At 41.1% G+C, this 22,444-nt stretch overlaps 1 protein-coding gene across 3 annotated transcripts in view; it reads left to right on the top strand.

The window, feature by feature from the left end:
- Nucleotides 1–2,040: 2,040 nt before the first annotated feature.
- Nucleotides 2,041–22,444, top strand: part of LOC143902565 (serine/threonine-protein phosphatase 4 regulatory subunit 1) — a 129,255-nt gene continuing 108,851 nt past the window's right edge. Inside the window, exons 1-2 of one of the 3 annotated variants that reach the window (XM_077415565.1) lie at nucleotides 2,041–2,728; nucleotides 4,654–4,698. In XM_077415565.1, coding sequence (XP_077271691.1) covers nucleotides 2,470–2,728; nucleotides 4,654–4,698 — 304 coding nt within the window. In that variant the 5' untranslated portion in view covers nucleotides 2,041–2,469. Of the gene's footprint in view, nucleotides 2,729–4,556; nucleotides 4,570–4,653; nucleotides 4,699–20,061; nucleotides 21,516–22,444 lie in introns of those variants that run through there. The other 2 variants (XM_077415567.1, XM_077415568.1) reach the window with 2 other exon arrangements.

Below are 22,444 nucleotides of genomic sequence, written 5' to 3'. Positions count from 1 at the left end.
GGAAACAAACAGATGCGAGAAAATTATAACAAATAGACCGGAGAAAATTATAAGTCAGAAGACGAGCATAAATCAGAGAAGCCGAAAGAGCTCAAACTCCATATGAAAAAATTTCATATAGGCACTTTTGATGGGGAGTGACGTATGTATTTGTTATCACGCGAATAGTCAAACGAAATTTGATATATTAACTGGTACGAGCGCTTTTCTTCGTGATATCAATGGGAGCTTTCCAGCAAGCGACACAAGTCGACACAGGTATCGTTTTGTCTTTGTTACTCATTGCCAAAAAAGAAAGATAGAACGACGTTTGTGTCGGCTTGTGTCACTCGCTGGAAAGCTCCCAATGAATACAATGGTTGCTCTATCGATTGTGTTTATATATTCTCGCTTTGGAACTCGTGACTGAATCATAAAATTCGAAAGGTTATTTATTCATTAACATTAACTTGAAAATGTATTTTCTCTATTAGAATTACAAAAGTTCAGATTATATCTTCAAACTATTTAAATTCTTAATTAAGTTGCGTAAGTGAACATTTACAACTAATGTAACTAGTGATTTAATGTAAGTCTATCTTTAAAAAATTGTAAAATACTGATAGTATATATTATATCAAAAACACACATTCACACATATACATACACATATATTATATTCTTGGGAAGATATAAAGAGAAATTTAATGTTTTATCATATACATGTATTTTGCAAGCATTTTTTTATAAAGTCTTATTTTCGTTATCAATTACCTCTCCCGTTATTCTAATGCAAATAACCCCCAAAAATTCTTCCGGTAGTGAGTATACGTGATAATTAAAAAAATGATTTATTTACGAGATCGACCATTTTTTAACACTAATGTAGTATGTACTTTTCAGTATCAAGATTAGATATATACAACAACGCCCTAAACGAAACTTTCTGAGAAATTTCATCTATTTATCCCTTTCTCTTACATATTTAAATTAACAATATAACTATGAATAGTATTATATATTTCGTTATATGAATATTTATAAATTAACTTAATCACGTGATTAAAACTTGTTTGTATTAAAACAGAATTATTAAAATCCTAGTTTCAAATAAAAATATCGGCATTGCTAGCTCGTTTAGAATGCCACTGTATATCGTTTCAAAAATAATATGATATGAAAAATTATATAAATGATTTACCTGCGTAGACATATTATAGTTTTTACAGTCGCACCAAGCTTCACGCAAGATCAACCCATGTCTGCATTATCAGCCTCCAAGTTTCTGGAATGGAAAAATAACATACGCATATATGGAATTAGGCGTAATACTGTCGTCTAAAATATTTTTTCTAAAATGGAAAATTTAATTAATTTATAAAAAAGTATAGATAATTGGAAGAACATTTTCGCGTATCTTTGACATATAATAATCTGCACTTATCGAAACTACATTGATTTTAAAGTACGCTACTCAACATCGGATTACGATTGACGAAATGGTATTAGTATCGAATTACGAAGTGAATTACGTGAATTACGTGCCTGTTTTTTTTTAACGAAAAACGCAACTGTATTCGCGGACGCACATTTGACTCGTCCGCACTTTCGATGTTCATACGCATTTTGAAGCAAGCTCGCTCCCTCGTTCGCGATGGCAAGCAAAATGAGAATGTTAATCGCGCGATCGTTCTGTTCAATCACTTAATTGATTATTAATTCCCGTACTTAACGAGAGAGGAGAGATTCACTGAAGCGTCTTTTCGCGCGATTTACTTATTCGGAATAAGAATCAAAACGGAGGCAGGAGTTCGCGCGAATTCTGATGAGGTTATCGTCTCACTGCGATACGCGGGATAACGATTCTATTAAAGATCCAAATGTATCACGCTTCAAAAACATTTATTTCTCACGCACGTACAAGCAAGCGTCTAATTCTCGTTGCGAAATCTGATTATATTCGTATTTCAAGTTTTCTCGATATTCTCGATATTCGACCGTTTGGCAGTTGGCTGCCATGACAGTTTCCCCGGTTCTTCGGTTCGGCACGCGGAGCGCGATCGCTCCGCGAAGGGATCGCGAATTTCACCGGTTAAGAGAGCCCAACGAGCGCGAGTTTTTGTCGGGAATGTCGATCAAAGTGACGGGCATTCTGCGGAACGTATCAGTTCTCGTGGGCCTTCGCGACCGATGCCGTTTCGTCGATCGCGATCGATGCCGCAACGTACTTTGCCACAACGTTTCGTTTCGATAAGTGTAGGATTCCTGTGTCAATGGCACGCGAAAATGATCTCTATGTGCTTTCGAGAGACTCGGGGCGCGATCGGCGTACTTTTCGTCAGATATGACATCGAAGATGTGAATCATCATTATTACATCGCTCATTCCAATAACGCGTAATGGAAGATCCGCCATCCGACATAGTCGGTTTCACGTTTCGGCATATACGGTTCCCGGTTCCCGCGACGAAAATGCGCTCGCTTGACCGCCATGCGCCACGACCACGACCACGACACTCGACAGTCTCGGTGGCGTTCTCGGTTCGGAACGCAGAGCGCGATCGCTCCGCGAAGTAATCGCGAGTTTCACCCGTTGAAAGGGCCCAACGAGCGGGAATTTTTATCGGGAGTGCCGACTAAAGTGACGGTCGATCTTCGGAACGTGTTCTTCGTTCAGTTCTTGCGGGTCTTGGTAATCAATGCTGTTTCATCGGTCGCAAGCAGCGATGCAGTGCCGTGCTTTGAAACCGGTGAGTATAAAATTTGATGCGATAACTTATAGCGTTTTTCACTGGGAGAACTAGTGCGCACTGAGTGCGCACTCGTCATGGGCAACGTGTTTCACTGGGCATTTCGGTGCGCATGAAAACGGTGCGTGCTGTTTCACTGGAAAGTCTAGTGCCGAGTTTTCGCACTTTAGTGCAAGAATTCGGCACGAGCTCTGAGAGACGGTGCCAGTTTAGTGCAATATGGCTGGGCGGGATGCACGATTAATATTTGAGCTGTTAGATTTGCTTTCATCATCATCATCATCTAGCAGTGATGAAGATAATTTTTTACAAGAAAAAAATCCGCGAAAAATTCCAAAGATTGCAAACTTTCTTCAGGTAGTACATAACCTTACGGATAAGGATGTAAGCATACATATATGTACATTTTATTATCTTTATAGATTATAATTTGTATTATTATTGTATTATTATGTAAAACAATAATATGTTTTGTATAAATTAGTATCAATATTACAAATAATTATATTATTATAGTTTAAAAGTCATTTTCGCGTTACACGAACAACAGCCTACAAGATAATAGAGATGTATGCACATTCTGGATTCTATCCATCTGATCGGAGCAAAGGAGGTAGCGAACCTACCACTCCAGAATTGGATATTTTGTCATTTTCACAAATTCTTTGTAAATTATCATTGATGTCCGATAACTTTAAAACTCATGAATCATGGATCTTTCTTGGAATTTCAGTAAAGACATCAATCAATCTTTTTCGTGCATCACATATATCCTGTAATGTAATTGCAGGAATATCGTGCCTATTATATATGTATATATATATATATATATATATATATATATATATATATAGCATGTATGTCAATAATTATTAACACTAATTTAAGAATTAGGCGAGTAAAGTATATATAAATTAAAATTATTTATAAAGATATATAAATTTTTAGGTTGCTGGTTTTCCTAATGTGATTGGTTGTGTCGATGGGACGTCGATTAAAGTTCGAACACCAGCACATAAAATAAAGTCCACTTACGTAAATAGGCACGATATTCCTGCAATTACATTACAGGGTATATGTGATGCTCGAAAAAGATTCATTGATGTCTTCACTGGGATTCCAGGAAAGATCCATGATTCCCGAGTTTTAAAGTTATCGGACATCAATGATAATTTACAAAAAATTTGTGAAGGGAAATTTCATATATTGGGAGATGCGGCATACCCTATAAGGGAATGGCTAATGATTCCCTATAGGGATTATGGAAATCTGTCCGATAAACAGAAAAAATTTAATAAGAAGTTTTGTGCAACACGAGTACTGATAAAGCTTTCCATATTCAGAGCGACAAATATGCACAGAACTGCACTGAGATGTTTAGCTGGAAGCGCAAGAAATTCGCACTTTCAGTGCACTCGGACAGTGCCATCTGAACTCAACGAGTTTTCGGTGCGCACTCAGTGCTATCCAGTGAAAAACGCTATTATGCTCAAACGATTCATACATATATTTCGATATTTGTGTACAAAGTCTAGTTGATCCATAATATATTACACCATTATTAACTTAAATAATATTATAATAAGAATTTACTATCGATCACATTTGAATTTACGTGATGATATATACGTGCGCCATCTATTGCGTCGAGATAAAAGCGCAAGCGAATGAGAAGCCTATTCGGCGCGAATTCGAATTTCGCGGTATCGATGAGACGCTCGACGCTCGCCAAGCCCGAGCGCGCGAGAATCGATATCGGACGGATCTCGATTCGCGCGCCGCGACTCGCGAGTTGGGCGCGTGGCCGCGGGAGCGCGCCGCAGTTTGTTACAAGATGGCGGGTGAGTGAGTGCCCGTGGACGGGACGAGACTTCTCCGAAAACACGAGGGATTTTCTGCTAACCCGTGGTGTTTGTGGGTTTCAGATATATCCTACATCCAGACAGAGGATCTAGAGGACCCGGACGAGGGTGAGTACCCTGTGGGCGCGCGCGCGCACGCGTATTTCACGAGGGCGAACGGTGCCGTCGCACGCGCGCGACGGCAGAGCAAGCGCTTGGCTTGTTCGACCGCGGCTCGGCTCGGTTCCGTGCATGGCGACCTTCCCGTCGGGGGGCCACGTCGCTCCCGCGAATATTTCGAAGCACGTGCGTGCGTGACGCGCGACGCGTGGCGCGACGCGGGACCGCCGCGATGCGGCGTGATTCCAGCGCGGCTCGCCGCCGCGGGTTTCGAGGTTAGGATCGCGATGCGCCGCCGCCGTCGCCGCCGCGGCGCGAGACCGGGCGTGCCGCGAGAGACGTCGCGAGTACTCCGGCCGTCGTGAGACAGAGAGGGTTTCACGCGGGACGACCGCTCCCGCGCGCACGGCTGCGATATGCCGCCGCCGCGCGCGCGGGGAGCAGCGCGTTTCGCGAGAGATCACGGCGGGGCGGTTCTGTCCGTCGAGAGGGGGCGCCACGCCATGCAACGCCACGCCGCGCGCCGTGTTTATCTCGGCGAGAGGGAAAAAAGAGGATGAGGAGCGACGGCTGCGGCGACGGAAAGAAAGAGAAAAGGAGAGAGAGAGAGAGAGAGAGAGAGGGTATGCGTTCGCATCTCCGGCGAAGACGAATGCGAGGAAACGTTATTCGAAACTGAATCGCTTTTCCAACGACGGGATCTTTATCGGAGCAACCACCTGCGGTTCGCATCGTAAAGCATAGGCGCCAGGTCGATAACAATCGAGAGATTTCGTACGGCGCCAATATTCGACGTGTGTCGGTTGTCGATCTCACCGACTGAATAATTCAAGCCCGACCGCGCTGTTGAGAGAAAATTGACATTGCACGACGATCATGGTGTACGAAAAGTGTCATTCTAGAAATTAATCTGGAAATTAAATAACTTTTTAGAATTGAATATCCATTGCTATTGTCGCGATAGATATATCTTGGATGGATTCCTGTTAGACTCCAGGTTAGACGTAGAAATCTTTCTCGCTCATCTATAACGTAGAAATGTAAATGTATGAAAATCATAGCAATTCTAATCCCTGTTAAAGATACGTTGGAGCAACCTTAATTTCGTGGATGGGAAACAAGAGTCGAATACATGATTGATATATACAAGGCACGTGTGGATACACCATTATAACTGAAAACGCGTAATAACCGTTCGCCGACGTCTAAAATACAGTGTATTCGAGGCGCAGAGGAGTTCGGACGAAGGTCAGAGTCACGAAGAGTGGCGGCATCTCGGCAGATTAAAGAAAACGGCGCAGTTAGCGCGCGCGATTCCTTCCCTTATCGGGGTTGCTGATCTCGGGTTCCTCTTCTATCGTCTATTTGCGAGTGCCATCTGTCGTAAGTAGGGCTGTATCAAGGGTCTCGCCGGTCCTCGCCGGTGATCCGCCAAAAAACCGCCCGGGTTGCCTCACGTTTGTAACGAGAAGAGAGCTGAGAACGCTCGTGCGGACTCCCGAATACGCTCTCGTAGTCAAACGCGCGAATAATTTGCCTCATGATTATGCGTCACACAATGAACTCCAGTTCGTTCCGCTCCGGGACACGTATACGCATTTATATATCTTGGGTCTTCCTTCTCCGTTTCTCTCATTCACGCGGGTATCTTCTCCGTCGGCGCCGACCAAGCTGGTCCTAGCCGCCTTTATCTTGCATTCCAGAGACCGTTTTATCAGCTCCGCGCCGCTTATATTTCTAAACGTGTCTGGATAGAGAGAAGTATTCGAATCGGTAACCTTCCCCGATGCCGAAGCAAGCCCAGATCTAGATCGAAGCGATCGAGAAGACGTTCCACGAGAACGATATTTGTTGAGTAGAGTAAACGTCACAATCAATCGTGAATCATTGATGCACGATTACCAACTTTATCCTCATTTCTGATGTCATAAGTAATAAAGTGATTTTTATTATTTTTTATATATGGACATGGTACAAACATCTGTTTAGAATATGTTATTGGCACCAAATTAGCACTTAAAAGTAGATTAATATAAATATGCATATGACGAAAAGAGAATTTTACTTTAGTGAAAAGCATCTTTATTAAAACGGTCTCTTAATTGGCCATCACCAGCGCAAGTTGTAGGTATATAATTCTATTGTCTAGATCGCACTGAAAAATTTTATTTCTATGTGTGGAATCCTGCAGGGATGACTGATCTGTACAATCATTTAGATTTAGCGAACGTATACGGTCCAAAACTTATTTATACATCATAATACATCTATATCATACATTTTTATGAATGATAGTACAATCAACATTTGAGAAAAAGTTAATAAAGATACAATCTAATTTAAAAATTATACATATAAGAATATATAAAATAAAAACAAAATTTACAAACGTGTTTTTGAATGCAGCAGAATAGCGAAAGTTAAAGACTTTTTTTATTTATATTCTTTAATTAAAATATATATATTGACGGAAATTTATGAAGTTTTTCAAGAATGTGCTACACAATGCTGATGTATGACAATGACCGTGGCAACCATGGTAACTGCCGGTAATCGATCGCGATTATGCAAATTATTTGGTGACTGGCCGTGACAGTTACTGTATTAGACGTTTCTCGAGTACCGATGACTCCTTTTCATCCGTCTGATGAAATCGTTCCGATTGTTTGCGGTTAACTTTTAACGTTCGCTTTTACTTCGTTTGTTCTAATGAACACTTAAACGAATTTATAAATGTCAAGGAGAAAGTAAATTTAGCTATTTTTAGAGAAACAGGCAACTTTATTGATCAATGATTTATGAAACGTCACGTTTTGTCAGAAGGGCTTAAATTTCCTTTATCACGGAAAATAAAGGAAATACGTGGAAATAAAATAGATCTGTAAAATGGATAAGAGATCATGAATCGTGCGCGATGTAAATCAGTTGTCATCTTCAATTTTGACAATACAGGATTTTCTGTCATTTTGCCCGCTTTGACATAATTCTAATTTGTCTGCCATCTCTCGATATGATTCATGAAGTTTTTATAAGCTCTTCTTTCAGACGTCTCGTCGGGATATCTTTTTCTTTCCGCCGCGTAACGTCGACTTTATCCGACCGGACATGAGGATGGATAAGGGGCGGTAGAGACGAGGTAGGGGAAAAGTATACGGGGTATGGAACGAGTATAGGCGGATGTATAAAGAAACTTTAATTTCTTGGCATTGCGTGAAGTTCCTTGCCCTTTCAGCCTTTTCGGTTCGGTGGTCTGTTTTTGATAGGAAGACTACGCCATCGTCTAGACGCGGCCAGGGGGGTTACCTCGGCTTTTATAATCGCAACGCGAAACGCACCCCTTGACGTGCTCGAACGCAAAAATACCAGTTTTATTCCCCTCCTCCTCCTCTCTCTCTCTCTCTATCTCTCTATATCTATTTATCTATCTTTCTCTCTCTCTCTCTTTCTCTCTCTCGCTTCCTCTTTTTTTTCCGTGCGCGTCAGTCTTTTCTATTCTTTCGTCGGCCGTCGCCCTTCCGATACCTACGTATGCCATGGGCGCGTTACATTAAAATGATTTATTCACCTTATTAAATTCGCATTCGAGACTAGCTAAGTACGCGCGGAGTAGACATCCCGCCGAATCGCAAAACCGGAATCCGTCACCCTTTCGAGACGACGAACTTCGCGAAGCGATTGCATACTTCTTTTTCCCCTCTCTCTTTCTTTTTTATTTATTTCTCTTGGCGTCTCGCGCAGTGGATCGTTGTCGTATAGACGACACTTGTTTTAATTTCTTTAGAAACCATTTTTCAATGTAAATGAAAAAAAAAACGAGTTTGCCATTTGTTTGAAATCCGTTTATACACATCTAGTTCAAGTTAGACTAGAGTTAACTTAAACTTAAGTGAAAATTTAATTGAATTTTTTTTCTCTTTTCACGGATAGAACAGTGAAAAACCGATCGAACAAATTTCAATCAATTTTTTCAAGAATAATTTTATTAAATCCTCAATAAATCATGTTCACAAAAATTTTGTCATATGGAAAAGTTGTCTAACGTGGAAATATTTGTAAATTCTTTTCTAGTATGCGTTATACGGATATATACATCTTTCTTTTTCAAATAAAACAATCGCATGTGTGTCGTCGCTTCACTTTTGAACTAGGCAAACACGAATGATTTCGAACTAGATAAAAACTAGGATATGTCAACATTTCTCCGTCCGTTTCTCCGTCGTCATCATGGCTTGGTTGAGCCGAAACGAGCCGAGCCGAGCTGAGAGGTGGCGCCGTCTCTCGTCGAAACGGACGATCGAATGGCGGCCGATTATTACATGACATTCCTCGAATACCATTCCAATCTCCAATCGCTCTCTCATCTCCTCTCGCGGCCCGACCAGAGGCTTCCACCCTCTCCTCTTTTCCGTTTCTCTTTTCTGACTTTCTCTCTTTCTCCCTTTCTCTCGGGTTCACCCTTTCTACGTCTTCTCGTTATAGGGCATGCCTGCAGAGCCTCTCTTCCAGCATGCAAGAGGCTTCGATGTCGAAGTATAGGCGATACGAACGATAAGCCTTTCGTCCTTTTTCCTTTCTTGAATTCTACGTTAATCCTCGAGTAGCCACGTCAGGTCAATTTGACTCTCAAACAATTTTTCCTTTTTATATTTAAGAAGGAATGAGATAGAAACTTTCTCATGTTGTTAAATCTGTAGATTTCTGCGATCGAATATTAAATTTATTTGAGATAAGATTCGACGTGGCTAATATATATTTTTTTCTATAGCTTTTTTATAGAATATTTGAAATCTCTAAATTTATGTAATTGAGTAAAAAAATCTAATAAAAACGTTAGTATTATTCTATTTTATTAAAACGTTTGTAGCAACAATAGTGACCGTTTTTGTTTCAAAATTTTTTGTCTTTATCTAGATTCAACGATTGTACCGTGCGCAAAGGTTTATACGCAAACTTGAATTAACGTTTCGTTCTTCAATTATTATACGTCCACATTTCCTTCCAGGACGAAGCGCAGTTCAGGATCGACCGCGCCCTTACGAGAGAAACGAGCGATAAAAAGCGTGTGGTAAAAGATATTCTCGAAGAATATCGATTTAAGAAAAATTCGCATGCTCGTGACATTAATCTATTTTCAAAGAAATAGGACGGCGTTTTCATTTTCGCACATTGTCACATTTAAATCAGAATTTCCTGGCATACAGTTTTCCCTGATGATATTCACATTCGTAATACGAGATGAGGATCAGACAGATTTTTCGCTAAGCGGTCATAACTTGTTCCATTACACGAAATATCGGAGATACCGTAGAAACAATAATCGATTAAAAACTATTCGTCCGTTATCGGATTGATTATTTTACGCCATGTATCGATTCCACGCTCCGTACTCCGTTCTACGTTTCGCCTCGCCCGGTTTTTCGCGAGATGCCAACGGCGGCATCCCGAATTTGTTCTCGCCGGGGTCGTCGACGAGCACTGAGAAATATTGATTTGCGGCCGTCTTCCATTCTGACTGTAATAGCGCGACACGAACCCCCGAAGAGGGACAGTGCCCGACACTCGGTTGCGGAGAGAGGGACGGAGAGAAAGGATAGAAGCCGTCGGTAGTGAAGATAGTACGATTTCTCGTAAAGCCACGAGAGCGAACCCATTCATAAAGACGAAGCCGTGACTAACGAGCAAGGAGAAATAGGCGTGAGCTTTGGTGCCCATCCATTCCTTTCTGCCCTCCGCAGTCCTCCTTCCGTCCATCTCTGCTATTTTTTTTTTGCACTTTTTCTTCTTTCTCAGTCCAGTTATTTTACCAGTCAATCGAACGATACTTTCGTCTATTCGCTAATCGTGTTGTTTACTCTTCGATACCTTCCCTTGCAAGCAAAGATGTAACTAATAATAAAAAGAAAACCGTAGATTAATCATTAGAGTTTGTGTCGACAATCAATTAATTTTGAATAAACTTTACCAAAGTTTTAACTTTAATGAAAGTATGAAAGTGTTTTATACTTCAATGTGTGAAACACGTTCGGTACATTCACATTTTAATGCTACATGAACGCGAAAGTAATTTCTACGTTTATTCGTAGAGTAGAAATGTTTGGCATAAAGTATGATTGTTCGTATTTATAGCGTCGAAAATGGACCGTGTCGAAATCGTACTAGCTTCAACTCCGGAATCGAAATAGGTTGCAGAAGTTACAAACGGTTGTAAACACAAGTTTATTTAAATTTCTAAGTGATCAAAGAAGATTCAATGCTAATTTATTGAAGAATCTTTGAATGAAGGGAGGTAGTGGAGCAACTCTAAGATATTCTGTGCATTTGTATAACGTAAATTTCATTCTCGTCATTCCTGAATGTTTGCGTGCAGTCGTAGCCGCATCGGAGCGTATTTAGCACTGGTAGCATTTTACTTCTTCTCAAACGAGGCATCCCGTTCTGTTCCCTTTGAGTGCTTCTTCGTAAGAGAGAATACGAGCAAGAAATGATACAATCCGCGATCGGACGTACGAGAACGATGACAAGTGGTGGCGGGCAACGAACGGCGTCCTTTCTGGTAGAACGCTTCCGCGTTCTGTCGCGCGAACCGATCTCCGGGAAGAATGCGACATCGCCGATGACAACGCGTCTCTCCTTCTGTTTGTTTCCAGAAGCGCCCGTTTAGGAATCGTGCCGATGTCATTGTCTCGAGTCGTCGCGATACCGTGGAAATCGTACGACGCGCCTTCCTGCGAGGGACAGCTTCGAAAGTCGGCCCCAAGATACAGTCATAGCTCGCACATTATACCTCCCTATATATTTAAATAATATCTCAACAAATATATTGATTGTGTCTGAAAGCTTATGCATTGTTTATTTATATCTAAATAACTCGATGCTGAACATCGTAAACTATAAACACGTTAAATTTAGCATCAACGTGATATCGACCAGTTTTGCACAAAAGATTTAAAATAAATATAAAAGACATGACAGGGTAAAATATACCGAAAGAGCAAATATTTTCGAGACCGGCTTATTGTTAGTTTGACAGTAAATTAAAAATAAATTAACTCTATGCGCTACAAGTTCGTGTTCTGGGCACGTATTGTGGAACTTTTCGGAATGGATTCTGATAGGAATTGTTTAGTTATTTCCTATAGATTACTATTGTGTTTTCTAGGGAAAACGGAATAATTCTGATCGGAATTAATTCCGAAAAGTTCCATAATACGTGTCCTGTATTCAAACGCAGATTTGCTCCGGAACAAGTAAAGAGTTTTATCAGAAATTTCATGTTGTCAACTTCTACTATAAGTGACATTTCCATCGGTCATTATAAATTCATAGAATTTGAGATTTCGCGTAGGCCTTTACGGAGTAGTATATACCGAAACCGCGTAATACGTATATGATGTACTTTACCTGATCGGCGGGAGCGGGATAGGTAAGCTTCGAAGGGGAAAGTTTTGATTGGGTTACGAGGACCGCTGACAGAGGGATCGATGAATATCCCGGAAACGGAAAAGCTTCATGTAAACGCACCCTCCGCGCGCTCCGACCCTACCATCCTATGTCTTTATCTCTCTTTTTTTTTCTCTCTCTCTCTTTTTCGTATGGCCTTGGCGCAACGTTCGATGGAAAACCACGGTGGTCCTTTCCTACCTTTTTTGGCCGGAGGAAGGGAAGAGAGGAAAAAAAAACAATCTCGCTAATTTTCCATCGTGCACAAGGGCACTGGGACAACCACCCTGTGAAACCGATGTGCTTCCCCACACTTTCGAGTATTCAGTCGCTCGTTCGCGCTTCAAAGCGGGCGCCGCATCAAAGGTGCGCCTCGACATTTATCGGGCTAAAACCGTCGAGCCGCGTAAACCCCATGGAGTACCAATGGCATTCCCTCGTGGATAATTTACGATCTGCGACATTCCTTCCTGGTCGACACAGATTCAATCCAACTTATCCTGTAAACTTGGTATTTGCTTTGTAGAATTACAGAACTCGTGTATTAGACAATATTATATACGCCGGTCTTTCACGCGATATATTTATGATCACAAAACTTTTTTTTACTGATTAATCTATTTTTGACGCTAAGAGTGATCAATTATTTTAATAAGAGTACATCTTTTTATATGTGAAATATGCATAAGTCTGTATTGAGAAAACTTTGACACAGATTTATCTCTTGTCGTCCTTTAATATTATAAATTTTATAAAACGCTCTTACAAACTTCTTTCCTACAAACTTTTATCACGGTTTGATAATTGCGCAAATGCATCCGCGATATTCTCAAGGAAGAGCGATACGGGGATATAAGATTTGAAGCGATAGGTTTATTCGAGGAACGGCCAATATTCCTGTTAATCAAATCTCGAAGAAATGGAAATGGGGAACAACAAACAGCACGGTTTTTCTGATCTTAATAAAATGCGTCGTACAGACGGGCGCGTGTACGACCGGTGTGTTATCAGGTGCTCCCAGGGGAGAATGAGATAACGACGGAATATGTCGTGACATATCTTTACTTTCCCCATATACTCTCTTTTTTTTTCTCACGCGTGCCAGTATACCGACACATACGATATGTGCTCTATTATGTTTTCTATTTTGCTTCAATGTAGATGTAATCTACACAACTGAACGTCTAGACATTAGAAATTTTACATATATTTCAGTGATGTAAATACAAAATACAAAAATACAAATTATGTAATTTATCATACACATTAAAAAGGTTATATATTTTTTAAATAATTTCTATAGAATTGATATCACGTTGTATGCGAGTCATACTTTTGGTGTATTAAAAAAATTCAATTTTATCTAATTTTTTCTTTTGCGAAATATATTGTTCTGAAAGATTTTTCTTTGTTTCCGCCTGTTTTTCTGCTTTCGTTCGATTAAACATCACGTAATTAAATGCGGTACTCTCCTGAATGGAGCGAGTCTGACATTCTTTTCGTCTTTTTCAGAATGCGCACGTGGATTCCGCCTATATACGCCGCGAACGTTTTACGTGTATGAATGCTTATAGTGGTAAAACTGTAAATAAAATTCCAGACTGCACTCACTCTCCCGCGTGTCGCCGCGCGGAACAACGACGGCGCTCCCCAGGTGCACAAACTTCCGTTATCGCGTATTCCTCTCTACTATCATATATTTCCCGAGTAATGCGTAGTGTCGGGGAACCGTGCTTATCGAACATTTCGATGTTTTCTTTCAACCCTCATATCTTCGGTTGACGTTTTATTCATTTATGACTTTCAAGCGTCAAAGTTCTACGATGCATAAAACGATAATTTATACGTTAATAACATAAAGTTGTATTTTCTTCGAAATATTAAACGTAAATCGTCAAATCTCGAGAAGAATTTAATTACGATGGAGATCTTCTATAAGTTTCTTGGGAATTAATTTAATATTTGAGTACGCGGTTTAATATTTGATACTTTACACTCTTATATCGTGATATCCTTATAATACGTATATGTGCGTGAATTGATAAAGCAAGTTTTAATATTTGTTCATAAATATTTTTTAAAGGACTTACAAATAACGCAATGCAATATTTTTAATGTCTTTAAGCAAATAAATATTACAATAAAAACGAAATATTTTTAATAATTTTTAAAATTTATTTTTCAAAATTAACGTAGAAAATTAAAGGTTTATCGGATAACAACGTCAAGAATCTCGTAGTCATAACGTAAAAGACGCGATTTAACGTTCAATCGCAATTGAAATTTGTACGTTATAAGTGACACGGTAATATTTGATAGTATTGTACGTAATCATTTGTTTTTGCTTGGTACATGTACGATTGACGTTCGACGACTTGAGATGAGAACGAGGTCGGAGCTCAAAGCGGCGGCGCGAGGAACGGCCGCTCCGGAATCTGTCGGTTCCCGCGCAATTGTTACGACAATTTAGCGCCGTTGTCTCCATCTCCTCCTTCGTTATCTCGCCAACAAGTTAATCTTTATAAATAGCCCGAGCCATGGTTATATTTAATCCTGACTCTCGCGGTCGCAGCTTCCATGTTGATACTTCTCGACTCCGCATCGTCAACGTCAATTTAGCGCAAGACTTGATACTTGAAGCATATATACATACATATATATATGAATATAAGAAGAGAGATAAGCGCAATATTCATTCGTCTTCTTGCTCTTTTGTAAAAAATTAGGAGTAGAAACTTTAACTAAACTTTTTATTTCCATCTTCAAGTCGAGGAACGTATACGTTACGTTACGTATTTTACTTACGGAATCTTGATGTTTTTTTAACGAAACGGTCGAACGCTATATATCTTTTAACAACCTTTTAATCTTCAATATATCTTAGGTAATTAGTCGTAATTACCAAATTAAAATTTGATTAGAATAAAGTTTATTAAAATTAAATGAAGGATAAAATTGTATTTGCATCACCGAGGATATGCGAGAAATTGCTGTTTTAATTGCGTATAGTTTAAAGATTATTTAACAATTCGATGATTCTATCAAGGAAAAATTAATTTTAAATTCAATGGATATCAGTATAGACGTAATTTATATAACTTTATTTTATAAAATAGATCCTCGATATTTCAAAATTACATTCTTCGGCTAAAAACGTCCCTTTGATACTTGCACGAAATGCGTATTTACTGATAATATCCGTCGGATCGTTCTACATTAGGGACTATGTCAATTGAAAGACTAACGGGATTGTGACATTGATACGATATCTCGGAAGCATTAATCTTTCTCGCGATGAAGCGAGTACGCTTGTTTGAAATATCTGTCGGCCGTGCGTTGTCAAACTGTCTCTATCGCTTCTATTGCTTCTTGTCTCACATTTCGAGTCATCGATGTGATATTTCTAGTGGTTCTTCGGTCAACCTAATTTCAGACACGACTGGTAATCGATCGTTTCTTAGGCTCTACCCCCATTTCCTCGCGATATATATGTCCATTTTACGCCGCCGAATAACGGCGCCCATCGCAGCCGCGCCGATCGATTGTTCGTTCTAATTTTTCGCCTTTCACACGAGAGAGAGAGAGAGAGAGAGAGAGAGAGAGAGAGAGAGAGAGAGAGAGAGAGATAGAGAGAGAGAGACAGGACCGCGGCCATCGATTTTGCGTCGTTTCCCGGCTCATCAATGAGAGCACATTGTTTCTGGCGAGTAGCACGAACGATTCTTCGGGCAAGACTCGAGCAAAATGGTTCGTGCGAGTTAATCTTAGGGCTCGACCGGCAATAAAACCGGACTGCCCTTACATTCCTGGGTAATGCGTCGTCCGCTATTTTAAGCCCGGGGTTTAATAAACTTACGTCGCTTAATTAGAGCAACATTTCTCCTAACTCATCTTCGTCTGCGTTTTCATCCGCCTTTTAACAGACCAATCAGACGTTCGGTCGCTATTGTGTATTTCTTCGCATATCATATATATATATATCATCGCACATATAATTCCTCGATTACGATTGAGTATAGGCTTGTAGTGAAAATATCAATGCCTCTTAATCTATCTTTTTTCTCTCTTATAGTTTATAATACTTATAAATAATTACATCTCCAATAACTAATATTTTGGATTCAATTTGCAAAAAGGAAATATAATTTATGTGAATAATAAATGAAGTAATTAAAATGTAATGATATTGTAATTGTATCAATATAATTAATTCAAAATGTTAATTATTGGTTATTTATAGCGTCTCGCACGTTACTACAGAATAATTGTTTCGCAAAATTTGAACCAGACCTTGATCAATCGATAGGTTTATAATTCACCGACGATAAACACTATATGGCAATTTAAAAATAGGGGCTGGAATGTATACGCTTGGCACATCATCGTCTAATTTTAGGCCGCCAGATGGAAAGGAATTAACACGATTTTTCACGGTAGAAATATTTCTGTTCCGCGAACATAACGTCTTTGACGCGAACGCGCGTTTATACGCATCGTGGGTAATACGTAGGAAGTTGCATGAGTTGCGACTTTTCTGCTTTTTCCGCTTGTTCCTTGTGTACTCGTGTGCACTAATACGCGCATCGAAGTCGCACGACCCGTATCTTCTGCCTCTGCCTCTGCTTCTGTCTCTACCTTTCAGTTTCCGCTTCTCTTCCGCTCGGCTTGCTATAACGCAGGGTTATATATATTCGTCCAAATATCGTATCTTATTCGCAGAATGAATTGGCGAGCGATTGCGAAATCGCGTTCTTAGCCTTTATATATCTTGATTTGAGTTATTAATGTTATTATTTTATTCACTAATTTATAACATGCACAATTAAAGTGGCGCAGCTTCTTCAACGCTTGTAATTGCAAGAATGTGAAGTCGATGATTCGATTCTTGTATTATTTTGCGTATTTGATCTTTTGACGAGTACTTAAATCCAGGTCTAAATTGGAAAATCTATTCGGTTCTTGATAAACGCATTGTTTTGACAGGTACCAGCATTGAATTAGTATATTCTTCGTAAGATCAAAGCGCGCTGCTAATAGTGTTTCATTACGCTGTTTCTGTACGCATTCTACGCGTTGCGAGACTAGTTACACGGCGGCTAGTTTTAGAACGCTATTTACATCCGTCACGCATATACGTCTTTTCAGTCCGTCTTTCGAATTTCTTCTTGCCCTTTCTCCCCGGTCTTGCGCGTTAATTCTTTCCCATCTTATATTAATAAAACGCGGCACCCCTATGGGTACTCATTTTTGCCGTACGCACAGAGTACTTTCTCTTTTGTCTTCGATCGTTTCTATGCTTCCCTCCCTCATGTTGTAGTCGTCGCGTCTCTTTCTACCCGTGCGACTATCACGCGAGCTTACGTGCGTACCGTGCCATGAGCTGCGCAACGTGTATACGCTCAGACCATACTATGATACTATCAATGAATGACTGACTGTCTGGCGTGTGTGACGTGGCCACGCACATTGACCATAATGACTTATCTCTCATTCCTTCTCTCTCTCTCTCCCCCCTCTCTCTCTTTTTATACTTTCTTGGATGTTTGTCGTCGTTACGCAAGCACGCGACAAGCATGTTTTTCTGACTCGCACAGGCGAGTTCTTAGTGCCACAAGAAGATTGCTATTTAAAAAATTTTCCACGTTTACCTTTTTTCCCCCTCGTAATACATGATATTTGCACCGCACGGTATTTTCTCCTGTCAAAATTACGTTGACGTTTAACATTTCTACAGAATATGACGAAATATTTCTATTCGTGGGAATTTTTGCAATCGATATAAATAGATCGTACGTAATTACTTTCGGGATTTAGTGATTAAATTGTGAAAATATTAGCTTAAATAAAATATTATATTTTTACGTAAACGTATTTATTGCGTTTATAATTGTGCTACAATTTATTATTTATAATTTGTGGATGATAGCATATTCATTAAACCTAAGAATCTGCATATATATCTAATAACTAAAAAGTTAAACCACTTTTCAGCACGATTATAATTGGTACCATCTCACCGCGTTGTTATTACTGCAGAACATATATATAATCCCTATAGTTAATGAATCATTGCCATACGTGATAATACATTCACGGTTAATCATCGTTATATACAAAAGCGAAATACGGTCGTTCGTTAAGCGAGCTCCCATTTATTGATGGAGCAACGCGAGGAATAAACGCGACGAAAATAAAAAAAAGGGAAGAAGCGCGAGTGAAAAAAAGAAACGGAATGAAGAACCGAATGAGGAAAACGTATTGTAATCGCGTACTCCTTATATTTTTCGCTCTCCATCCTCTTCTCTCTCTCTCTCTCTCTCTCTCTCTCTCTCTTCTTCTCTCTCTCTCTCTCTCTCTCTCTCTCTCTTATCCGGCTTATTCTTCTTTCGTCTCGTCCCGTTCATAGCGCGTTCTCCACTCTGTTCGTTCGCTGTGTGTACGCTCGTACGATCTCTCTTTCGTGCCTGCACGCCCTGCTATCAGGCGAACATTAACGGCGCAGAGCGTATGATACAACGACGTACACGATGCAATCAATGAATGACGGCATATATATAGTGCAGGACGTACTGTGACCGTGATGACTTTTCTTATCTAACGCTCTTCTTCCTCTCCTTCTCTCTCCGTTCCACGCAACCATATTAGCTTTTCTGTAGTACGCTTTCCTTCGGTTCGATACGCACGCACGCACGTATTCGCATTTTTGCGATCCCCTGACTCCTACCACCCCCGCGGCCTCCTCCGTCTTTTCCTCTTTCGTCTCCTTCTACATACTCTCCCCTACTTCCTTCGTCCGGTTTGCATTACTCGCGATGCGTATGCCACCGAGTGCGAGAAGGAAGTCTCCGGTAGAGACAGCTCGACACGTAACGCATTTTTCTATTTGTTTCACAAGATCGGGTTTAGAAAAATTTCTGAGTAATTTCTATACAAAATCTTATATTATATACATACAATATATCTCAATATTGTTAATTTTTTACTAGGAGAATTACTAGTTGCAGCGCGAATAAAATAAGTCGCTTGAAATATTTAAGGGAAATATTTACCGTTCTCTCTCTCTCTCTCTCTCTCTCTCTCTCTCTTTCTCTCTAAGTGTAGATAAGATATCACATACAGTTTTTCATAATTTTAAAAAAATATGGGTACGCCTCGTTTCACATAAAGTTTTATTTAGGAGACCGTTTGTGAGATACAGAATATTCCAGCATGGAACTATACGATGCTGCACTATTAAGTTAAACACAGGATCTTTTATTTTGAAAACGAAATAATTTGTACGAGAGGATTGAACAATATCGTTGAAAATTTGGGAAAGAATTTATATCATATTTCACAATACACGCACATTAATTTTCTGTACTATTGTATTCATGAGTGTTCTTTTTAATCACTCTAGAGAAATCTGCACTATTTCTGAGAATGTAGTAGTCCCTGTCTTTATTTTTTTTTTTTTGCGCGAGAAACATAATGTCCTAGGACAAGTCTAAAACTCGAGGGAACCATCAGAGGGAATATTTGAAATCGAATTTTTTCGCGTGGCCTTCGACTTCACGTATATATAACTCTTTCCAAATCCAGGTGAAGATCACGGCAGATTCCTCCGACTGCCCCTTTGAATCTCGAAATACCGCGTGAGAACATCGTTCTCGAGTTGGAGGAACATGGGGAACAGGTTGGGAGTTCTACGTCGTTCTCTTCTTCGTCATCGCCGTCATCATCGTCGTCGTCGTCGTCGTCGTCGTCACCGGTCGCGGCTATCGATCGGTCGCGGGCGTCGGCGTCGGTGCCGCTCGGTGGCGCCCCCGTCAGCTCGGGACGGCGGCGACGGCGCTCTGCGTCGCTGCCATCCGCCCCTGGGGGGCGGCGGGGGACAAAGCAGCGAAGGAGGAGGGGGGTGGGGGGCATCGACACGCAGAGAGCGATCGTGCCTTTGGTGGAGCCGGCAAGAACCCGGCGTGTACGTCGGGCAGTCACGTTAAAAGCGGATTTATTAGCCGGTAGGGCCGCGTTCTTCTGTATCGCAAAATGTCCTGTTCGCCGTCTTCGTCGTCGTCACCGTCGTTCTCGTCGACACCGTCGTCGTCCGCTCTCGGGGACGACGAGTCGCCGGTAGAGAGAGAGCAGAACCGACTCGTGAAAATCGGCGAAGTGCCCGCGAGAAGTGCGACGGTCGTGGATTTTGCTCTATTTTTCGTTCTTTTTTTCTTCACGCCCTGGAGAACGAGCAAGTCGCGAATCTCGTCGTGGTCATCGTCAGCGAATATGCTCGTCCTACCGGCGTATCGCGACTGGCACTCGCGAAGTGTTGGTGGAAATTCGACCGAGACACGGCACTCGTTGTCGTCGTCGTCGTCGTCGTCGTCGTCGTCGTCGTGGGAAGAAGAACGCTCAAGGATAAGTGGCAAAGTGTGGCGTTGGGACACGGTAGAAATTCCGATGACGAATGATAGTGACAGAGGAGGAGTACGCGTGATCTCGGGTTAAATCATGCGTGCTCCGAAAGGCCGGCCTCCGCTGTCGCGTTGCGCATCGGGAAGGAACGCGGCGTAAAATTCACGAAATTCGTCGTCAGCAGTAAATTTGTCGTTCACGACATTTCGAGGGATATCCTCGAGGACGTTTCACCATTGGACTCGCGATGTCGGAGCGAGTCTCAAGACGAGCGGCATTCGTGGAAGGAAATTTCGGTTCAGCATGGCTGACGCCGCGACATCGACGTAGTATAGGGGTGGTTCTTCTAAAATATCAATGCGAACGATATCGCGGGGTGAGAGTTCCTCGAAAGAAAACGGGAGTCTCTCGTTCTCTCATGCTCTTGTGAAAACCGTGAGGCACGGTGAAAAGCGGGCGAGATGCGTTTGGCCAACCCACACGCATGGCCGTTTCGGCCAAATGATGTCGGAAAATGCCGGCCTCTCGAGAGCCCGTTTCAGCATCCGGTTTCTCCGACACCTTTCCACCGCGCGAAGCACCGATTTCGCGACCGATCGGACGGGGAAAAGCGGCAGAACGTGCTGCCGGATTGAATTTGTCGTCGTCCACCATCAACAAGTTTGCTTCATTAGGGAACTGGGCCACCTCTGGAAGTAGATTTTAAATGTCATTGATCGCGCGACCTTCGATGGAATTTCGCGTACGCAGTTATCACGTCATCGCTCCTCCGCCGGCTAAAGTGATCGGCTGTCCTTCGGCTTACAATGAGTGATCCTCGTCGTGCGATGCGTGCGAATCGATTCGCGGAAAATGTGATGTGTGCGTGATTCGAGTGCGCGCCCTTGTCGAAATACGGCGCAGATATGTTTTATTGGTGCATGTTGGATATATACCTGAAGGAGCTCTTTCCGCTGCCCTCGACATAAGACAGGAGATCGCGCATTCTTGTAGTAAGACCTCTTTCGCTTTTACTTGGATATATATGTAGTTACAGTAATTGCGGCTGAACGATTCGACGAACGAAACGTAATCCGATCTAGACGTCACGATTGATTTATCTATTTCGCAGAAGAACGATATTGATATTCGTGACGATATAGCCAAATACTTTTACTCTTTTACAGCGTGACGTTAATCGATAATTTGTCAAGCTTATTTGCTGTCGTCAATCGAAACTCCAGGAATTTGATGAACGAAATGTCGCAAAAGCAATCTTGAAGGGAATTAATTTAGTGTCAGCTTTTATTTCTCTATAATAGAAAATTTTTTATATTAGTATAAGTACGATGAAGAATAAATTAATGAATAACTTAATAAATACATTCAAAAAGATAATAAAACTATAAATATTGCTTTTTGACGCAAGTTAGAAAAATCGTTCAACGATTCAATCTAAAATGAAAGCTGCAAGAACGGCCATTCATTCTTTTATAATAAATTAACTCTGATTTATTATTAATCATATAACCTAATTAACTAGTTTCTCTTTTTATCCTTTCACGAGTCTCATTGGCGAAAATACGTTGTGTAATTGGCGTGGTGAGATATCTCGCGGTTAAAATCGGGTATTATGAAAGAGAAACACTCGTCGAATCGTCGTCGACGTTCGCTTCGCAGTCCCGGAGGGTCCATAATGGTTTGTTATTGATCTATCTCCGTGCGCCTTCCTTACACTTTTCTTCTTCCTTTCGTCCTTCGTCCTGCTACCTTCGTCCATGCCGAGGACGTTGGGTGGTACACGAGGGATCGAGAGGAGGGAGAGCTGTGGGAGAGCACGGCAGGCCCACACAGGAATTTTGCGTACCCCGCGCGTACCGCACGGATTTCCGAAGCTCCGGGAGAAAAAAACACCCTCTTTTTCCCTGTTCTTCTTTTTTTT

The sequence above is a fragment of the Temnothorax americanus genome, unplaced genomic scaffold (assembly GCF_048541705.1).
Source record: "Temnothorax americanus isolate GAGA-0224 unplaced genomic scaffold, ASM4854170v1 Scaffold4, whole genome shotgun sequence".
NCBI classification, from domain to species: Eukaryota; Metazoa; Arthropoda; class Insecta; order Hymenoptera; family Formicidae; genus Temnothorax; species Temnothorax americanus.
Note: the sequence above shows the minus strand (reverse complement) of the source record. Positions and strands in the feature narration are given on the sequence as shown.